The sequence below is a fragment of the Grampus griseus genome (genome assembly GCF_964374135.1).
Source record: "Grampus griseus genome assembly, chromosome: 5".
In the NCBI taxonomy this organism is placed as follows: domain Eukaryota; kingdom Metazoa; phylum Chordata; class Mammalia; order Artiodactyla; family Delphinidae; genus Grampus; species Grampus griseus.
In genome coordinates, this window is record NC_138998.1 from 57014595 (window position 1) to 57038179 (window position 23585).

The following is a 23585-nucleotide window of genomic DNA, read 5'->3' on the forward strand; positions in this document are numbered from 1 at the left end:
TCAGTTATTCTGCACCTCTTTGAATCCAAACATCCTTAAGTTCTGTTTCTAAGGGTAAGGGGAAAATTACACTTAAGATAACACAAGTGGTTAGTCCCTAAAAGAACTGTCTTAGTTTTTTGGGAGTTTTTATATTGGCCTTTCTTAAAATGGGCACAGTCATCTAGTTTTCTACTTGCTATAGGAAAAAGATGTGCCAAAAAATCTCTAGATTTTAAAATACTTATTTGCAAGGCTGTATTTTAAGAGACACATAAAATAACAAATGAAGTGTTTTGAAGTATTACCAAATCAAAATATTTTCTATGACTCACTTTCACTTCATTATTTCTCTGGCAATGTTAGTGGTATTATAGCTTAGAGCTTATGGACCATGACAAGAGACCTAAATAATGGTAAATATGGGAAGAAAAAATGCAATTCTATTATTGGTGAAGGAGGAATATGGAAGCATTAGTGATTATTCCAGGACTGAAAACCAAGAGGCACCTTTGGTACTTTTACACATTCATGCTATTATCTTAACATGGATAAATCTCAGATCTTCACTGAAGTCTAAGATTTTGAGATAGAGTTGGCAATTTAATTTCACTCATATTAATTTGTACATGTTATCGAGGGTTCTAAGCATTAACAATGCTCATTTTCTTTTAATGTTCAAGTTATAGAGATAGAAAAATTTTCAATTATAAGTTTTAGTGTTACTATGTATAAAGACTCACAGATTTCTCTAAATTATCTGAGGTCTGTTTTGGTTGTAACCTTATTTTTGGGATGCTCCTTTAATCCATGAACAAAACTCTTGAGTTTCTTTGCATTTTGTTTTCTGAATTTGAACATTCTTGGGTATCACCCATCCTATTTATATTGAAATATTTTTTAATGTTGAGGGACTATGAGCTTCTCATGTTTTGGGGATAAAATATATTAGAAGTTTTGTAAATGCCATGGTTTATGCCAGCTCTTCGGAAAATGTGATTAGTTTTCTGGGATCTGTTTTTCATTTATAGGTAGCTCATGTAAAAACTGTGTTTATGCAATTTCTTAAAGACTCATACATTAATGTGTATTTCTTGGGAGAACTTGCCCTTTTAGCCATATATGCTTAGCATATTGAACCCATCTAGTATGATATCACCATGGTGATGTGGTCTTGATGTAGCAACAATGTCTACCTCCAGGCTGTGTCATTCTCACAGCTGTCAAGGGAGAGATGGATTCTGCTGTGCTATAAACATCATGGAAGATGAAGGTCACCATCAAATATGGCACCACACTATACTCATAGAATTTATTGTAACAGGCTTACATTTATTAAGTTGTGCATTCTGACTACTAGGTCTTATTGACCTAGGCTAAAGTGAAAAAGGCACAAAAACTCAATACAACCAATACAACTTCAGCTTTAAAATACGTATGACATATGTGTGATGTCATAACTCTTTTTGTTAGCCATTATTTCTCTGAAGAAGTCTGATGTTATTGATAGATAACTAAGAAAATTTATTCTCTTAGTCCTGGTCTTGAGAAATATCCATTATTATGTAAAAGGTACCTATGATTTATATTCCACAAAAGCCCCCTTATACTTTTTCTTTACTTTGGATACAATTAAATTCCTTTGTAAATAAAAGGACTAATAATTTATTTCCAAGTCATAGCTCTGTGAGTAGGTGTGTAGAATAGACCTAGATTACCTATGGTTTTAGAAGACCAGGGTATTAAATTTCTGTAGATATTTTTAATTGCAAACACTGAAAAATTAGTCTAAATTTGATAAAAGAATTCTAGAAAGTAAGACCTTTCCACATAAATATCTAAATGGAAAAACAAAGGACAGCCACAATTAATTGAAAGGCCTATCCTTTTAGGCAAGTCTGCTTTATCAGAGGTAATAGGATTTTTTTTTTTTTGAGTCTCTCTCCTCATTCAAACCAAAGACTTATTTTCTAGGGAAAGCACTTCTAGCACTCAGATTTTCTCAGCATAGGAAGAAAAGAATACCAAAGAGGAGGTTATTCAGAGAGACCCTAGAGAGCCCAAGACTAAGTTGTGGCTTCTCCTCATAAGGTCTTTTCCACACCTACTGTCTTATTTGTGACCACACTTCACCCCTGGACTGGAGTTGTTCCCATAACATGTCTGTCCCGTTCCCATAACTGAGCTGTTCCTGTGACTTTCTTCCATAGATACAAATCAAAGAGGAAACTTCACATTACTTTCTGAGTCTGTGCTTTTCAAGCTAGAGCACCGTTTAGCTGTCGGGAAATGCTGAGATTGGAGTGGGGATAGTGGCAGGGCTCAAGGGTGAAGAGGATGAAAGGCCAGATTTCAGATAGCATGGAAAGGTCATTTGGGAACTGAAGGTTTTTGGGTTTTGATTGAGATATGGAAGATGAAATAGGAGATATCATGAAAAAAATCTTTTGTTATTAACTCTGAGGTAAGAGGCTATGTCTTACTCATATTTATATCCTTCACAACTTCTAATAGAATGTTTTCATATAAGAGGGGCTCAATAAATGGCTACCAAATGGGACAGTGACTTTGCAGAAACTGAAGATATAAAAATATCTATCTCAAACAGTCCAATTTTGAACTGTATCTTCAGTCAGATGAATTTAAGAATCATTATTTTAGCCCTACTAAGTCCCATTTTATTTTTACTTGTATAGATAAGAATGGCTTTTCACATGCCTCCCTCCTGATTTTCAAACAAATTTATGGTTTTCCTATGGTGACTTGAGAATAAGCAAACCTTTTAGGTCATAAAGTAATATTGCAAACTGAACTGAATCCCCCAAATAGTTCCCCTAAGCTTTACTCCCAAATTGTATGCCATTTATTCTGTCTTTATTCATTGGTAGGATAGAGCTTATTCACTTCCTTTTAGAATTACTTCCTTCAGTTTGAAAATACTTTATGAACTTACCTCATTTCATCCTTCTGGCACAGAGTACATTGATGTTATAAAAATAATAAAAGGTGAGTCAAAAGGTTTCCAATATTTTTTTGAATAACTGAGTGGGAGTGATTGCAATTTTGGTCCAATCAGATGATCTTAACTAAGTTAAAATGACCCACTTCATTAGTTGCTAAGGCCTTTATTTCAACTTTACATTTAAACTTTTCCTTTATTATCCTTCTTTGTCCTCTTCTCAATATTTAGATTAGTTCAAAGGCCTTTCTAATGGTGACAGATTCTTATTTCTCTTTCAGGACCCCGTTCTATTGATACATTGTCTGGGAACCTTCTTCAGCTCTAGGCGGCAAGTGCCTTCTTACAACATCTCTGCGTTCCCATGCTTTACCCAATTTTATAACCTTAGTTTCACCTGTTTCCTCCCACTGGACTGTGATCTCTTTGAAGGTAGAGACCTTATCCAATTAATTTTTGTATCTCATAGTGGCAGTTTAATAAATGTTGACTGATTTTATACAGTCCAATTGAATGGTGAATTGTATAAAAGAATGATTGCATGGGCATCCTCAATTTCATACGGGGTTTGATCAACTCATAGAGAGGCCAGTGGTCCTCAGAAATGTTTACTAAATTCCTGGCAAATTTTAAACCACAAATCTAAGTCCATTTTCCCCCACTGTCACATCATTGAAATGCTTGGAAACCTACAGGTATCTAAAGGAACATTTCCAAATGCAAGGCTTCTACCAAGAAGTCAAAAATGCCAAGAATGAATGCCTAACGAGAAAAATTGAAATAAAGGCATGGAACTGCCTCATTCCATCTTTGGAAGCAGGACATGGACCAATGCAAGTGGGAAGCCAGTGGTACTTCAAGAAATAACACCACTACTTCACTCAGAGATTTTAAATCAGAGATTCAAATTTGGAGATTCTGAGAGAAAGCCCTTACACAGTCAATGGACATGGAAATGAAAGGAAGCAGCAGAAGTAAGAAGACAGGTGAGAACTCGCATGTAGGAGCTTCTTGTCATTCAGAATTCAAGACTATTGATCCTTTACACCTTCCTTGTAATCACAGGTTGTAAATGAAATATTCAATCAAATGCGTTCAATTTACTTATGACTTAGTCAGACCGGTCAGTTGATGTGGCTAATAGTAGCCACCACAGGACAAAATTGCTTCTTATTTTATATCAATACTGTGTTTAGTGTTGAGCAGAATGCAGACAATATCATCCACCTTTAATGAATTATTGTCTGTTTTAAAACTTTGTCTAAAAATACATTTGCCTTAGTTCAACTTGAATTTACTTAATTTAAATGTTAAAAAATTATTATATGATCTAAGCTGAATATTTAACCAAGATGAAAGGAGAGTATTTTGTTTTTAAATACTGCCTGCTACTTAAGCTCCAGTGCAGTAAAGATAGCTTTTTTTGTAACTTAAGTCTAAGTTTATTTATCTTTAAACAATATATTGCTTAGGTGTTTCATTAAAAAATATAGAGCTAAAGTTTGTGATAGCTCATATCACTAAGAATTAACTCCAAACCAAAATACATTTTAGGTGAGAAAACAAGGTCTGTATAGGATAATAACTGATCCTATAATTTTACACTTCAGATTGATGATCTCAATCTATTGTTTTAGTTTAAAGTAAATATTGTTTTTATTTTGAAACATTTTAGTACTTAAAGAATAATTTTAAAAGTTAAAACACTGAAGCGAATAAGCTAAAAAACAGTTGACAAATATCTCGTATTTGTAATGTTGATTAAAAAGTTTGTAAAAATATACCAGTCTTTTTATCTCATCTAAATAATAGAAAAAATAAGATTGTTTTTATATAAATAAAAACACAAATATGCTTTCAATAGACATATCTTTATGCATTTTGAAAATTCCTTTATTATTTGCACTCTCTTGATTAAAAGTACAATATATGTCATTGGTTAAGTAGGTTTTCATTCATAATTTTATAATTAAACTGTTTATGGCTTTATTAGTCCTATCCAAGTTTAGAAACGTGTGCAAAGCCCATCAAAATAGTCACCATATTAAAACTAAGTGACTCAATCCATTGAAAAGAGGAAACAACTGAAACATTACTATGCACCCCTTAGTATTCAGCCTTTGAAGGTTTTGTCATGGTAATTCTGCCACCCGACTGAATTAATTTCTTATGAGCTAATAGTACTAATGGCACTGCCCCATCCCCCAGTTCTTTATATGGGTCTCAGTGGATCTTCCTGTAAAGGATAACCATGTGATAATTTTCAACTCTCTGACTTGATCTAAATGTCAACCAACTGACAACAAATATTTTCCTGACAGGATAGTTAGACATAAAAATGTGAATCTATTCATGGGGAAATGAACAAATATTATTGTTTACAGCTTGGATAGTACTAACATCAAGGCAGGAAGGAGAATATAATTAAAGCAATTGTTTCAAGTTAGTAACAGAAAACCCAAACAAGACTGTCTTTAGCAGCCTTGTGAATGTTTTTCCAATCAAGGACATTACTTTTTTATCTTTATCAGACACAATATTAAATCAGTATCAAACTATAAGGGGTGGGGACAGATAGAAAAACAAAGCCTGAGTTAAAAAAAAATTCCCTTGACAAGAAGAGGTCTGGAACACATAGTTTTAAGACACTGTGCTCTATAGCAAAAAATGAATGGGCTATTCCTTACTTACAAAAGTACCAGGGGAGGTGGTTAAAATGAAAATTTCTGAAGGTTCCTTATGAGAGAAAAATATTCCATAAAGCCATTTCATTCTCATAAAGAAGAATAAAAATTTTTCTCTGATATGCTCAATCTTCTGGCACATAGTTTTCCCTTCTAGCCTCAAACTGGATTTATTTATACCATTACAGTCTAGAGTAGTACTGTTCAATGGAAATATAACGAGAGCCTGGTAATTTTAAATTTTCTAGTAGCCACTTTAAAAATAGTGAAAAGAAACAGGTGAAAATAATTTTAATAACACATTTTATTTAGCCCAATATATCCAAAATATTATCATTTCAACATGTAATCAATATAAAAATTATTAATGTGATAGTTTACATTATTTTTCTTTGGACTAAATCTTCAAAACTTGGTGTGTGTTTTATACTTACAGCATATCTCAATTCGGGGTATCCACAAAGCACTCAATAGCCACGTGTGGCTAGTGGCTACTGTAGTGAACAGCACAGGTCTAGAAAAACTCTTATTTCCTCCAAGACTTGATGGTTCACATATCTTTTCCCTTCAAAACTCTCATCAATGCACATTTGTTTCCATACTGTTTGACTTAAAGTTTGACTTAAAGTGTTAGTCTAGGACAGCATGAACTTGAACTGCTATGAAGAGCTTGACACATTGTTTAGCAAAGAATTAATAATTAAATGAAACAAAAAGAGCAATTCTCAGGGGTCTGACAATTTCTGAGTTCAGGTCACCTGGCCAACTCTTCCGTTTTGTTCAATTTGTTCAAGGTACTATAAATGACTTGACTGGAGTATGCTTGGCTAAATCTCTCTAAAAATGATCCTAATAATCACATAATACAAAAATGCTTCAATATAAACTATTCTACACTTACGAATCTGTGGAACGAACAGTTACTAAACAAATTAGGGACTCAGTGTTTCAAGGACTTATTCTGTATTTTATCAATTATGATTGTCCTGAAGACATTATTGAGAGAGCGGCAATTAGCTTCAGACATTTCTGGAATCTGTGAATGAGCAGCTGGCATCAACACACCAGTGATGAAGATGAGTCAATGTGTCCTGCAGTATGTAGCACTATGTCACAGGGGCTTTACAGGAGACATGGGACAGACATGTTTCAAGACACTAATACATTCACACAAGATAACGAGTAAGAATGTGGTATGGTACACAGATTGGATGCTGTGGTTGCCATGAGAAGTACTCACTTTTTCAGATCATTCTGCTGCTTTTTGGCTTGTGCATGCCACTGGTGCATAGCAGGGAAGAAGCCACTTGTGTGTAGTGGAAAAAGTATATCAACTAATAAAACCACATTTGACTGAGAAATAATTGTATCACAGCTGTCACAGGATTAATTCCATAAGATTATCAATACAATAGGTGCATTGCATTTTATGAATCAGAACTCTCCATTTGCTGATTCATAAACTAGTCACTATGCAACAAGAATATGATGCATCTAAGAAAGCATTGTATCATCTTCATGCAGTAAAATTGTAACTATTACCTCAAAAACAGTTAATGCAACATTAGACAGGGATTAAAGAAGGAACTTGGTACACACAAATGTTCTGAATATGAGAAAATGGTAATAATTACAGTTTCTTTTCTAATTAAAAAAATCAAAATTCTTATTTTGCATTAAATTTAAATTAAAGTTTAGGTTATAGTGGTAATTTTGGACATTTGAAAAGAATTACTGGAAAGCACATAGTAATGCATGGTTTTGAAGAAAAAGAATTTTGGGCACTAGAGCCTGTCCTAAATCGTGATGTCCTGAAATGATATGCTGCAGCACAACTATACCAATTGCAAATTTGGATAGGTCTTACCTACTGATGAATATGGCTCTACCATTAGCCGAGAACTCCAAGTGGTTCTCACCTCCCATAACATTCTCCTGAGGAACTATGGACTGTATATATTGGATATGGATTCTACAAAGGCAGGAAATCAATGTAAAACGGTGTATGTTTTACTATGTAAACTAAGGAAAGAATGGAGCCCTTGGTAAATATTAAGCAAATTTCTTTCCAACTATTACTATGTGTCATTGGGAAGAAACATCTCCTCTTTTGGATTAAAACAAAAACCTCACAACATAAGATTATCCCAAAGTCCTGGGAATCTTTATAACTTTTTTATTATTCAATTTTGATGTTATATGTTATTATAATTTTCATTACTTACAACATAGTGTTTAGAATGAAATGAAACCACACATGTTGGCAGCAGCTGGGGATGTGATCTGATGATATTCTAAAAATAAGTTGCCATAATTTAGCTTTTGATATAAATGCCTTTCATGAGGAATTTAAATGGACATTTTTCTAAATCTAGACATGTTCATATAATTGGAACTGAATCACTGTATTTACTATTGCATTATGGAGAAAAAAAAGAAATGTTTAAGATAACAATCTAATCTAAATTATAAGATAAATGCAAGTAAGTAATTTTGCATTTAAGAATTTAAAACTGATAGTTCCACAGAGTGGTGATGAGTATATTATACATACATATGTATGTGGATTTTACAGGGTGTTTCAAAAGTCCCTGAGGACATACAGGATTCATTCTCAGTGTGTCTTTGCATACAAATGCAAATCTTTTTCTATACTTATCATAATAAATACTGAAAATGCCCCTCATGTGCTTTTAATAGAGACGATATTTTTGTTGTCAAGGTCACTAAGTGGAAGAGGGGCCACGAATGCCATTTTCTGCATGGAGACTCAGGGACTTCTGGCTCATTCCTGTAAATTAGTTATCCACATAAATATGTATAGACATACGTAGTATGCATAGTCACAACATAAATATATTTAACATTTAAGAAATTTTAGATATTCTACTGGTAAACTGACATATGTATGCAATATAAGTTGTATTTATTCATAGGAATTTGATTTTTTTTTTTTTGGTTGTTGTTCAAATGTACCGTTAGCTTAATTGTTATTTCTTTCCCAAAGTTGTTAACAAGACTCCTTTATAAAGAAGCAACATGTTTTACTTGCACATATATTTTCTTTTTCTTTTTTTAACTAAAGTTTAGTAATGAAAATTAATATCCACGAATAAGTAACTAAATGATGGAATTTTCCTTTTTTTTTTTTAGCAATTTTGGTTTTCATTTTATATTGTAGAATTGTTTCATTGAAACTGTGTTTTTAAAAAAATTGGATCGAGTTAATGGTTTTTTTTTCTAGTTAAGAATCACAATATCTGATATATTAACATATGTCAGCTTCCTACAGGAACCCTAAGGGTCTGCCCACCTGTGATGTCATAGTAAGGAGGGGCTTTTCTTCAGCAGACTCCTCCCTCGGTATCTCCTTCATCACCATGGCAACAGCCTTATCTGCCGCCCTAGAGCCTTTTCCCTATAACAGTGAAATCAACAATGACTTGTGTCAGGAGAAATCTTTAACTTATTGTTTATCACAAGATATTCTAATGTTTAAAGAGCAATCCAACATAAATGAAGAGGTAGTCTGCTGCAAGTGAATCTTGAGGCTTTTGGCTGAGGAGAAAACACACAAAATCTGAAAAAAGATTATTTGTGAACTTTTTAGTTAGCTACTTTTTCACCTTTACAGCTGACATATTACATTTAATTTTAACATAGTATTTTATATGTATAATATATTTTAAGGCAATTTACATGACATGACAATTTTTATAGTATTGATTTAAAAACACTATAGATTTCCTGTTATGTTCATTTAAAACTTATTCCTATATAATCCCTAAGTGTTTTGAATGGCAGTGAGGAGTCTGGATTAGGGATTAGGATCAGGGTCTCACTCCCACAGAGGACTTCTGCTCGGTGATCTCTGGAGTCTGTCATTTTTGAGTGGATTGGTCATAAAAAGTAAACATGTCATAAAACCTCTAAAAATTCTTCGGCAGCCTAACATCACAGGAATTCACCCAGCTTGTTTATTTGGGGGAGGTAGTATGAAAAAAATTTGCAACTCTCAATGTTCTTGAGATCAAACAAATTTAATAGAATTTTAGAAATGTCTTTTAATTGGAGAATCTCATAAATCCAGGTGTAAATAAAGGATGATTAATAATAGAGGCAATGATATACTGATATCTACAATTTTTTGGCCTCATACAAGCATAACTATGGACTGTAAAGGGGTATGTTGGTTTTCTGGGGTTTTAGTTTACCAGATTATTAAGTTTTTGAGAGTAGATAGGGCATAAGGGAAAAAAACAAAAAACAAAGTATCACCTTCCCAACCCAATTAGCAACATCTCATACTATGTAAAAATTAAATAATCTTTAAACACTTCAAAAACAAAACCTTCCATTTTCTTTGGTCTCTGGGCAGAGCCTCTCTGGAGAAAAACACCTTATACTAAGTGCACACGTGAATATCTGTGTTGTAAATCTACTTAAAATACAAATGTAGCACACAGAGATATAGGCAAAGAAACAAAAATGGACATATGAGGGTCCGTTGTCTGAAAGGGAATTAAGAGCTATGGTCACTATTAACTCCAGAGGTTAATAAATCTTGATAGTCTCTATGCAACTAAAGAGGATAGAATTACATTATTATGTTTGGTTTGCACAGGGCTTTAAGTATTTAAAAGGTAGGTTGACTCTAAGAAGTAGAACATTGTCCATTTTTTCAGGCATTGCCTTTCTAAAATGTAATGAGTGGCAGGCAGCTTTTATTTATGGGAACAAGGAAAAACTTTCTGTATAGTTACTACATTTAAAAATGTGTGAATCTCTTTACAATGCTGAAAGTTTGTTTCTTTGGTTTGTAACTTAAAAACTAGCATTATTGAATGATAATGTGATATTTCTATGATAGAAAATCAACGATTAGAGATTTTATTCATCAGATATAACAGTGGTAATTTTCTTATGTGTTCTGAAAAGTTTATATGGGCACAATCCTTAGATTAACTGAATTCTGGAAGAATAAAGGGCAACAGTGATTCACTGCATACAAATTAGGGTGCATAATGATCCAGGTTTTTCCTTTAATGAAGCAATGTCATCTTCCTAAAATAGAGATACCTACAGTTCTGAATTCTGGGAAAAGATTTATGGCATTTTTAAACTATTTGACATTTTTTCAAAATATAAAAATTATTTGGATAAAACATTACATAGTGTAAGCTCAGTATACCTTTATAAGCTACCCTCATTGACAGACTATATATAGTTTAACAAATATTTTTGCAGCTTATTTTTTTCAAAAGAGCAAAATCATTTGTGAAGAATTCTTTCCATGCTCCAAGAGGTTTAATAATATAGCAATAAACAAAGTGGCATGCTTATATTTAAATTCCTAATATATTTTTTAAAACATATCTAATGTTACAAGGTAAAATTTAAAAAATAATGATTCAGACTCTTTTCTTGGGCTAAGAAAAAAAAATCAATTGATAAGCATCTCAAAAAATTTCAGGTCAATATTTCAGTATACCATTTATTTGAAATGCTACCAATCTATAAACTACGTATAGGTATTTTTCACATGTGCAACTATAATAGCTAGAATTAGCAACGGACATGCCATTTTCACTAAAACAAAAACAAAAGAAAACAAAAATTAGTCCTTTCATGCTGAACTCTAGAACAAAGCAGTGGTCAGCTAGAAAGGATGTATAATAAACACATGCGGTGCTTTTTATTTCTTGCAGAAAAACCCACCAAAGCCAGGGTCAGGTCACTTTTTTGAAGACAGTGCCACTTTTTCTTCAAGGTTACACCTACTACCTGAAAAGAGTCATGACACCCAGGTTAGTGCCTGCTAGCAACTTTTTTGCTTTACAGCCTTTTGGCTTTTGAGTTATTACCCCATGAGTCTCACTGTTTCACAAGTGTGGTATAGTCCGAGAACAGAGCAGGAAGGTCGGCCACGTGACATCTCCATGGTGTCTAAAACCACTGCCAAATCACGTGAATGCACTCATATATCAAACCAAGATTTCCCCCAGATTGTATTGCCACCTCCATCTGGTACCTTAAAATCAAGCTGTGTCATTTCTGACTTGTCCATTTATCTTGTGGGATAATGCTTCTAGAATTCAGAACCTGTCTGATAACTGAGTTGGCAATTCATGAAACTATACAACTTGGCTTATCAGCAGCTCTTCAGGGCTGACGGTAATTCAACTGTGCAGGTTTTTTTTTTTTTTTTTAATTCAGTGTCTTAAAACATTGTAAGAAATATATACACATAATTATCCATAGTTCAAGCTCAATTTTCTAAATAGAACTACACCATAAGGTCAATATTAATCTATTATTTGAAACATCATGAAGACAGCAAAAAGGAAATATACACTGACTACACACTCAAGCATATAAATGGATTTAGATTACATTAAACCGGTATGCTTCTAAATATGTCATTCTAGCCACAAGAGAATAGTGAAACTTTACCAGTTGATTATCGCATTATGACACCCTCTAGCAATTATTTCAGCCTATTTCTTTTCAAATAATCCTTCAAAATCACCTTTTCCCACTTCCTTATTGAATCTCTTGAGATGTTTTTGACTGTTTAGAAAACAGTATCAGCATAAAGGGAAACATCTCTCTTTTTTTGTGATTTGCTGTAGAAAATTCTTTGATTTTTTTTTTTTTTGTGGTACGTGGGCCTCTCACTGTTGTGGTCTCTCCCATTGCGGAGCACAGGCTCCAGACGCGCAGGCTCAGGGGCCATGGCTCACGGACCTAGCCGCTCCGCGGCATGTGGGATCTTCCCGGACCGGGGCACGAACCCACGTCCCCTGCATTGGCAGGCGGATTCCCAACCACTGCACCACCAGGGTAGCCCCTGAGATCTATTTTGGACACATGAAATAAAATAAGTAATTTCAGAGCAACACAGTCCATTTGTAAGCAATTTTCAAGTTGCAGATTCTATTACTGCTACTATGCAGTTTGTAACTTAAAAATTATTTTTATTATTATTATTATTTTTTTTTTTTTTTTGCGGTACGCGGGCCTCTCACTGTTGTGGCCTCTCCCGTTGTGGAGCACAGGCTCCGGACGCGCAGGCTCAGCGCCCATGGCTCACGGGCCCAGCTGCTCCGCGGCATGTGGGATCTTCCCGGACCGGGGCATGAACCCGTGTCCCCTGCATCTGCAGGCGGACGCTCAACCACTGCGCCACCAGGGAAGCCCTATTTTTATTATTCTTAATCTATCGGCAATAATACAGAGGATCTTTATCAAAGATATTAAACAGAAGAAACGGAGATAAATTATGGGAAGAGTAAAAGACTACAATACTAGACATCTCTCCTAACCCTAAATTAGCTAATATATGAATTTAAATAACAGTCTTCCTTTTGTTCTGATTGTAAAATTAATATATGCTATTGCCAAAAATTGAGAAAAAACAGAAACAAGCAAGTTAAAATAGCAACCCTAACATTTTCATGCATTTCCCCCCAAATTTTATATTTACAATATTGGAGATTAAACAGTTGTTTTAGGATGACTGTTCTAAGGATAGACAAACTACAATCAAGTTTACAAATGTGAATGTATTGAATATATTTCTTCATACATACATACATGTAAGCAAATACCTGCCATTTAGATCATTTTAGCAACACTGTTTGAAATGAAATGATATTCAGTATTGCATATGCTGAAAAATTATATATCTCATAAATTCCAGACCCTGAACTTAACATGCACCTGCGGGAAACTGGCCACAAAAAGGCTAATTTCTGATGGCTATTCTCGTCTCTCATGTGCAGAGCCAGGATAACCTTCTTTTACTGGGGAAGGTAAATGTCATTATAAGTGTCATGCTCTCTTCAAACTTCTCTTTCAACATGGGAAAATGTCAGATCAATGTTCCATGAATGGTGGCGATCTTTGCCTACCATATTATGTCTTCTCCTAGTTGTGTGTTCCTGTAGATTTCTTCCAAGGTAGAGTAGGGTTCAAACCATGCTGGTTCTATCACGGTAACATTTAACTCATCTCCGCCCCCAACAGAATGTTTCGTAAATTTTAAAGGTGGTACAAATAGAACTAAATCTAAATCAATCCTTGGTTCTAAACATCCCGAAGGAAGCACAGATCTAGATGTAAACAATTGGGAAGTATGGATGGAACGCTCTCTTTTCTTAACTAGCAATTCATATGAGGAATTGAAAAATCATATGAATTCACCATTGGTTCAGTGATCTCTTTATAGCTGGAAATAATATGATTACTGATTCCTTAATAAGGGTAGTCAAGTTGCAGTAAGGAAATTGATGTCTCTAGTTAAAATAATGACACACGGCATTTAAAAGGAAGACATCTAGTTGATTTGTTGATTCTCCATGTCTTCCTCTCTTACTTTTTTTTTTTTTCCCCTCCAGCATTGTTTTTCCCAGATGACTCTCCAAACCATCACTTTTGCAATGAAGTCTTCTGAGGTGAATGAGGACTGATTCTAATTACATTCTACCATATAACTCCTATGCCCTCGGTTTGTGTTATGTGCTATTTGGCACTTTTTGTTGTGTGTAGTGTATGTGTATGTGGTGATGGGAGACTCGTGGATAACAATCTCTTTAATTCTAAACCTCCACACATGAAAGTTGCTGCGATTCCACACCCCCTGCATGCACACGCACTGTCCTTGGCCTGAATGATTGGTGTAGGGGGTCTTTATGACTCTTATAGGGCCTCAAACTTTTGCCTTCATGGGCCCCTTCCTCCATAAAAAAAATGTAGAAGACTGTATTTTATGATAAGCTGTATCAAGAAAAATATAATCTAGACTGAATTTATTATTACACATTATTTTAATAGTCATTTAGGGGGTTCTGATTTTAAGAAAGATATAATTAAAACAATTTTATGGGTCCTTAAGAGTATCTTGGGCCCTCTGAACTGTGTCCACTGTGCTGGTGCATAAGGTGACCCTGGGTTTGTGTCTTCTCCATAGTCAGTGTGGTTTTCCTGGGGCTGCTCTCTCTCTCAACTCTGGGTAGTCCATTTCGGCAGCCCCTGCTTCCATCACCTCATCAGCACCTCCACAGCAGCTGTTCCTGCCCTAACAGCCCCCCTTACCACCACTGCTGCTCTTACTATTTTTGTTCGCATTCAGGGAGTCTCCCCTAACAGTACTTACCAATCATAATGGGTGCCCAATCAGTAGCTTTCATCCTGTAGTTCTTAAAACACCCTCAGAAAACCTGGAACATTTAGGCCTGAAGCAGAAAACACTGGTGTGTAAAAGTGATGTGACTCTTAAAATGTGGTCTCTCCCTCAGAAAATAGGCCTAAGCACTTTAGTCTTTCCTGTCTCAGGGTGTGTTCTTGACCATCCAGCAGCACTTTTGAGGAAGCTGAGTCCACTTCTATCTCTACTTTTATTTAAAAAAGACCAGCCCTCAATGACCAGAGTCACCAGCTGGTCCCAAAGCACCCCTTGTCATTTTCTCTAATTTCACAGTGGGTCACTTGAGGAACAGGATTGCCCGTACCCAAAATTCCTGAGTTGTGCCTGGAGATTAAGCTCCTCCCAGGGACCTTGTTATAATCCTTTATTTTGTAAAATGTTCTGTGACTGTCTCATCAATGAAACTACCTTGTGCGAGCAAAGATTGTGCTTGATTCTTTTGAACTACTTCGCGTTATTTGGTATAGTGATAGACACTCAAGTTCACTCAGTAAATACAAGTAACTTAAACACCTTTTTCACGTGAAGGTACTGAAATCACGTAATATGGCCAACTCTGACAGAATGTGATTTTGAATTACATAAAAAGTCTTAGACATTTAAAGAAATGAAATTGTTTCAAAATCTAAATAAAATTTCATTAACATTAATAAAATGTTACCAAGTAAAGATGCTTAAAATGGGCTCTGAAGGACAGATAAGACTTCTTTTTAATTAACAAGATCCATTTGTCCACAATTTACCATTTGTTTGTTCTCTGGAGAAGGTTAAACATTCCCCCATCTCACTCCCACCTTGTCCCCAGGCATATTTACTCTGTTTGCTTAGCAAGCTTTCCTGACAAATGGTCAAAGTCACATCACTCACTGTTCACTTATCTATAACCAATTCTCAATTAGTGAAGTTTTACTATCAGGCTTACTCTGATTATCGTGGCTTTAAATTACTTGGGACCTATTTTGCCTTAATATTGAGTTTCTCTATTATGCACCTGGAAGCAACTTTTGCTACCTAAAATGGTCTGGTTTAAAAAAATTGTTTTCTTTTGACCTTGTCTGGCTTATGCTGAGGATGACATAAATAATACATATTCAATAATTCAGAAGTAATGTTTAATTTCTGGTATGATACGTTTTCCTTTCTGGTATGATAAATCCCAAATTTGTTATTTATATTTATATAAATATATTTATGTTTGAGAGGCCTTTGATGATTGTGTGAAATATGTAATCCAAAAAATGCAATGGTAATTAGAGGCTTACTTTTGTTATTTTCAATTCCTTGTTAAATACCTCAGATGATTTGCAAAACAGGCATTTGGGGGAGGGGGGTTATTTTTAAGCAAAAGCAGAAAGATTGAAAACACAAAGTCCTAAAGATTACTTTGTTATTTTTTTCTTTTCAAAAAATATCCTCCCAAATACAAATACTCCAGACTACTTGTATCTTACTTGCACAAATGGATACATATCCAACACTTAAGAGAAAGTAAGGTGTTATGAGAATCATTCATCACCAGCATAAATAGTTGCTGAAATTCTGCTGACTCAGTGGTGTTTGGTGCATAGGGAGAGGTGAGACATGGCCTCTTTCTGGGAGGGGTTAGGAGAAGAGGTATTGAGGTCTGGTTTCTAAGTGCTTGAAATTAGCCAAGGTGGTATAGTATACAAGATAGTAAAATGTGGAAGGATAGTGGTGTGGAAACTTGGGAGGAACCATGTACAAAAACTCGGTTTCTTTATCACTCCCGTCTTTTCCACATATTCTTGATTGGAAAGTTTTGCAAAGAAAATATAACAAATAAGAATCCCTGTAGATAAATATGTGGTTAAGACAATGAAACAGTTCCCTTGAATTGATTTGATTACCCGTGAAACTCTTTTTCTTATCGGTGATTAGATGCATCCCCCAACGTCTTGCCCCTAGTAAGTAAAATCTATTTACCAAGTAAAAAAACAAGTCAGAAGAAAGAATTCCATCCCCCTAACAAATTGGAGGCCTTTCAATATTGACTATTGTTATCTGAGAGCAAAGAAATTGAATCCCACCTCTTTTAAAAAATAGATGTGGGGCTTCCCTGGTGGCGCAGTGGTTGAGAGTCCGCCTGCCAATGCAGGGGTCACGGGTTCGTGCCCCGGTCCGGGAAGATCCCACATGCCGCGGAGCGGCTGGGCCCGTGAGCCATGGCCGCTGAGCCTGCGCGTCCGGAGCCTGTGCTCCGCAACGGGAGAGGCCGCAACAGTGAGAGGCCCACGTAGATGTAAAGACCATGTGGTAAATATATTGTTACCAAATTTTTGAATTTGAGATAGCAAATTCAAAAATACATACACTGTGTCCATTTTCCTTCTAGAGGAGGGCTAGTAACTAGTGAACTTGAATTCCCCTTTATGAATGTTTCAGGCAAACTCTATTACTAATTTATGAATAAGAGTTGTGGACTTGGAGTCTGACTACTCAGTAGCCTTCTTCGTATCTTTCCTCATTTTCTGGCAGGTGCAAGTTTTTTACCAGCTTGTTCTCCAGTCACCAAACGCTCCAGTTTTGTTGATATAACTTAGGAAAACTAAATTACAGAAACTAGGCTAAATTCACAAGCTACTAGCCAAAAAGGTCTCAGCTAAGGTACTCCACCTGCCTGACTTCCCTGAAACAGTTCTAAGAGAGAAGCTGAGGCTCTGGGCATTTCTATTCTAAAATTCTGGATCAGACTCTGGCATCTCTTCTTATATTGATAGTCCTCTGGGGGGTCATTGGCAGTGTGTGAGTTGGATCCTCCCTCATGCCTTCTGGTTCCTTAAAAGGATGAACAGTCTTTCTCACTCTGGGGAGAGGGGTTAGGGAAAGTATGGAGAGACACTGGAGTGATGAGCCTCAGTCACTGTGTGGCCACGCGATTAACAGCTAATGGAGCCGGTGTAGCCTCCATGGTCAATGGAAGGGGAAGAAGGATTGCATGGTGTGGCCTGCTGGCACAAATACCAGGACTGGAGTCAGAAGACCAGAGTTTCAAGTCCCAGCTCTTTTATAAATTATTCTCTCTAAGGCTTCATTGTACCTTCTGAAAACTATATTAGAAATACTATATTTACTATAGGATAGAAATACTATATTTCTACTTCATAAATTTATGAGAGTTAAGTATGTATGAAAGCACTTCCACAATGCCTGGCACATGGTATGTACTCAATAAATATTAATTGACTCTGAATGGTTACTGCTGAACTCATGGACTCTGTGGGCTAAGTGTCCTTATGAAGTAGGTAGCAAAAGATACAATATTATGTTTGTGAGATTCATCCATGGAGTAAGTAGCAATAGTTATTACATTCTATCCACTGTACAGTATTTCATCATCATTTCAGTACATACCACAATTTATCCATTAAACCGTTGACGGACATTTGGGTTGTTTCTAGTTTTTGATTATTACAGAAACCACCGTAATGAACTTGAGTTTAGAAGCCATATGGAATGTAAGAGGAGCAATAGGTATGAAAGCAGTAAAGAGATTTCAATAACAGCAACAGAGGCAGAGAATAGTCACAGTATGGATAGGAGACCAGGCTTGGGATGACCTAAATCAAAACCATACGACCTAGCAATCCCACTACTGGGCATATACCCTGAGAAAACCAGAATTCAAAAAGAGTCATGTACCACAATGTTCACTGCAGCTCTATTTACAATAGCCAGGACATGGAAGCAACCTAAGTGTCCATCGACAGATGAATGGATAAAGAAGATGTGGCACATATATACAATGGAATATTACTCAGCCATAAAAAGAAATGAAATTGAGGTATTTGTAGTGAGGTGGATGGACCTAGAGTCTGTCGTACAGAGTGAAGTAAGTCAGAAAGAGAAAAACAAATACCATATGTTAACACATATATATGGAATAAAAAAAAAAAAATTGTTCTGAAGAACCTAGGGGCAGGACGGGAATAAAGACTTGAGGACATGGGGAGGGGGAAGGGTAAGCTGGGACAAAGTGAGAGAGTGGCATGGACATATATACACTACCAAATGTAAAACAGATAGCTAGTGGGAAGCAGCCGCATAGCACAGGGAGATCAGCTTGGTGCTTTGTGACCACCTAGAGGGGTGGGATAGGGAGGGTGGGAGGGAGACGCAAGAGGGAGGAGATATGGGTATGTATGTATATGTATAGCTGATTCACTTTGTTATAAAGCAGAAACTAACACACCATTGTAAAGCAACTATACACCAATAAAGATGTTAAAAAAAAAAAAGGACTTATAAGGCAGAGAAATCGAGGCTCCAAAGCAAGGCCAGGATGCTGAATCTAGCCACTAGGGGTAATGAGAAACCAGTTTCTAATGAGTTGAGATTAGTAACTGTTATGGTCTGAATTGTGCCCCCTCAAAATTCATATATTGAAGGCCTAACACCCAGTAGCTCAGAATGTGACTGTATTTGGAGACAGGGTCTTTATTAAGGTGATAATTAAGTTAAAATGAAGTATTAGGGTGGGCCCTAATTCAATATGATTTCTTCTAAGAAGAGGAAGTTAGGACATAGAAGGAAGACTTTGTGAAGACACGAGGACAGCCATCTATACGCTAAGGAGAGGCTTCAGAAGAAGCCAATCCTTCTGACACCTTGATCTCAGAATTCTAGTCTCCAGAACTGTGAGCAAATAAATTTCTGTTGTTTAAGCCACCCAGCTTGTGGCACTTTGTTATGGACACCCTAGTAAACTAATACAATAATGAAAAAACTACCCATGATTACAAAGTAATCTTACTTTCGTACCTCAATAAATTGTTTAGAAACATCGAAAGACAATTCAGTTACAGGTCTATTTTAAGCCTTCTCAGTTCATTCCTTTTGCGATTTCTAATCTGATCAAAAGGACTTTGTGGATATTGAAAATTATAAATTTTGAACCCAGGTGGCCAAAATTGGCCACTATGGTGATATCCCATCAGGGACTGTGACCTAGTTGTCAGGGAGTGTTACCTAAAAGAAATTCAGATGAAGATTGTGCGTGGAGTGGTCAGCCAGTGCCAATAGGAGCTGTGTGTTGGTCCCCAAACTTGAATTGAGATTTTAGCGACAACATGTAGAAGTGAGAACTCAATATACACTAATAATTTTAAAAATCAGCAAAATCCCATTAGCTGAGTAAATTATTTTCCATATGTATTTGGGTGTCTACAGTATCTGAAAGAACTATTTATTATTTTGAAAGAGTAATTTGATAAGGCAACACTATAATGAAATGTAAAAGCTAATGGACTTCCCCTAACAATAGAAAAACAAGGCAAATCTGGATCTGGCTCATTCAGGTAGCAGTTGCAAAACTCCAAGGTACCATTAGATTGCTGATGAATTCACAGACTGTGTTACGTGCTCTAGGGTTGACAATGGTAGGGCCCTAATATGGTAGGGCCATATTAGGAAATCTATTCAACCAAAGTTATATAATCACAATAAAAAAGATGACCTTCAAATTTCAAAGTCTAAGAAAGGATTCAACAATAGAAGACCTTAAGAGTGTTAAAATATTTCTAGCAGTTCTAAAAGTACATATTTCTACTAATGAGTTCACTGGTTTGTCTGATGAATTACAAATTGACACCACATTCATATCTTGTTTCTAAATTCTGAAGGACTAGAACCTTCAGACCATTTGGTGGACCATTGAGTTCATGGAGGTGTTGAGTCATTTCTACACCCTACTTTAGGCAGATTGCCTATATCGCCTATACTGGAAATATGTCTTTAATCTATGTCCCAAGTCACTACAGGCAAAAGAGTGATTTGATAATATTAATTTTAAATTGCCTACGAAGTTTTTCTCAATCTCCTAAAGAAGGATTCTCTGCTATCCCTTACATTTTCTTCCTCCTGAATGTGAGATATATATCAAAATAGATTAAATTACCATTTAAAAGAGATCTGGCCTGAACTTATTTCAACCTACTAAATAATACATTATGATCTATTAGTTTCAAAGATAAAAGCAACTACATGATAGTGATATTTCATTACACAGATTGAAATTGATTCTAATTCTAGATAGATGTTATGTGTATAGAAAAAAATTAATTTCTTTAAGATCCTAGTTTTTCCCACATCAACATATGCCAGAGTTTATTAAGCTTTTAAAAGGTTCCCAGAAAGTATAAAAGGTCTTAGATTCTCCACTTAAGCTATTCCTCTAAACACTAAATTGAAGAAAGCTCAAAATGGTTTAAATCTATCAAAATTTGTCTGAAAATTTACCATTACTCTTCCCTCCTCCACAGATTAACAATATCACACTATTTCCTTTTAGCCACTTATAATCTGTTCAGTTATAGTAAAACAAAAACCTAATTAACCAGTATCCTCAATTAATATTTCCAGAAAATGTCACGTTTAGAAGAAAAAAATAATTTATAAACAACCAACCTCATTTGAAGGATACTAAAGATTCCAAGTTATGCCCCACAGTCAGTATATATTCAGCCCATCTCTGACAATTACATTTGGGTACCACTCTGTAAGGAAAGATGCACTAAGTAATAGCCCTGAGGACAGTAATGTCTCCATTCTTCAAAGAAAGAATTAGGTATAGTGTTATTGTACTTAGTAATACAGAAAGAAGCATTAATACATTTTAGAAAGATGTGCCGCTAAAGAAGTTTTTTTTCCCCTTTTGGTCAATCTTGATGCAATGAAAAATTTCAATTAATAACAACACTCAAATAGCTCTGAGTGTTCTGGTTAATTGAAACCTTGTAATATTTCACTAGACTCAAAAACACAAAGACTTCTTTTTAATTTCTTATACTTAAACACGCTTTTCCTCAAATGTCAACACCAAAGTAATAAAAGATCAGTTATTTTAAAGGCTTACTTCCTGTTTTTTTCCCTTAGTCCATCACAGATCACAGTTGCTTTTAGTTGTGACACATACATGTATGTCATATATGTTCTGTCATACCTAAATATATATATTATATATGTTATCTATTACTATATATCCATATCTATATCTATATCATGGCTAATTTATGCAACTGAATAAAAATGTTAGATTCATTTTCTAGTCTTATTTCCACCTATAATAAACATTTGTTGCAAATATCTTTTAAGAGATTTTAAATTTCAGTAAAAACCTTACTGCAAATGTCTTTTAAGAGATTTTAAATTTCAGTAAAAGTATAACATACTTTGTTGTAGAACTTGTGTATTAAAGTCATCAAAATTTAGAAATTCCAGAAATATGTTTTTCTGCTTGACCTTTCCAACAACTTAAAAAAATTTTTTCAGTAGGCTTAGAGTTAAGCTGACATTTTCTCTGAAAAGTGAGAATGAAGTTGTTTGCATTTTTACCCACATTTAAAAAAAAACACGCTTATTTTCTTAGAGAAGATTTAATTGGAAATAGAAATATGTTTTTTATTTTTTAGAAATATGTTTCTTGACTTTGGATATTTTAATATCATAGTGGTTTCAGTTACGACAACAATAATACAAACTATGTCACAGTAAACAAAGAAAGTGACTGATACTTTTTGAAAGAATTTAACTTGGATTTCTCTATTATGGAACTTATTGTCTATTTAGGTCTCTCTTAACTAGTATTGTAAAATTTTACTCATTTATTTGTTTTAGTTGAAATTCTGTGAAGGTTTATAGTTTTATTTAAAAATCATATCATACCATGTCAGTATTTTTATCTTTTTCCCCTTCTCCAAAATGAACAATGAAATTAGGTACTTCATATGCTGGGATCTTTTATGAATGTGGTTTCTCTCTATATGATATTTGTGACTGCAGAGGCAAGAGCAAGAGCTGACAAAAAAACACAGACTGGATCTTTCATTTGATTAGCCTGGGTTTCAGAAAGTTGATGTCTCAAGTGCAAACATGGTTCAGAATGTCAATCTTCCTACAGGGCATCAAATTTCAACAGAGGACAGTCCAAATTGTAAGAGTTGCCTGGCACCATGAATGTTCTTGAGAGAAGGGGCTCTTTGTGACTGTGTCCCTCCTTAGGTCTGCAGGATCCTCTTCCATCACTTCCTCTCCTGCAGCTCCCTTCTTACCAGCTCTTCTGGGCCACTCCCCACGCCAGTGAAGACTGTATGGATGCAAGTTTCTGCATCTCTACAGAGACTGTTTTCTTCACTTGGAATTCCCATCTCTTCATCTCTACCTGTTGAATTCCATGTATTCTTCCAGATCCCGTTCAATGATGATTTTTTCTTTCGTTGAAGTCTAGACTTTGATCTCCCTGAGACTGGACACTGAGTCTCATATTCTGCTTTGTGTTGCCACAAGCGCAGTGTCTTGTGGGTAGAGGGGTGCTAAATGAAGGCTCGTTGAGTGAATGAATGAATGAAGGCATGGGTAGATGGATAGACGATATATAGTCCTATCTGCCTAAGACTTCTTGAGGTTTCTCCTAAACCTGGGTTACAGCAGTATGACACTACCTCCTTCACATACCCCTCTACTACTAAGCAGAAACTGGCAATTTTGGCTTCTGGCTAAGAATTTAATGGCATCCTTACCCGTGATAATTAAAAACCCTTTGATCTCACTGTAGGAGCCAAGGCAAAGGCTCTTATGAGTTTATGGCTCATTCATGGGTTCTTTTCATATTTTCTGCAAATCCCTTTGTGGAGGTGGTGGAAATCACATTTACTTTGGATTAAAACATAGTAGGAATTTGAAATAGGGAGAAAGGAGAGAAAGAAGATTGTCTAAAAAAACTCTGCATAACTAAAAAAAA

General features: G+C 35.4%; 1 protein-coding gene across 7 annotated transcripts in view; it reads right to left on the reverse strand.

The window, feature by feature from the left end:
• Positions 1-23585, reverse strand: part of PEX5L (peroxisomal biogenesis factor 5 like) — a gene marked incomplete at its 5' end in the record, with an annotated part of 182541 nt that overhangs the window by 96778 nt on the left and 62178 nt on the right. For 3 of the 7 annotated variants that reach the window (XM_082655226.1, XM_082655223.1, XM_082655221.1), the window contains one exon: positions 8936-9040. The exons of 2 other annotated variants lie outside the window; for them this stretch is intronic. In XM_082655226.1, the coding sequence (XP_082511352.1) occupies positions 8936-9040 (105 nt within the window). Of the gene's footprint in view, positions 1-8935; positions 9041-11340; positions 11407-23585 lie in introns of all 7 variants that reach the window. 2 more of the 7 variants (XM_082655224.1, XM_082655220.1) reach the window with 1 other exon arrangement.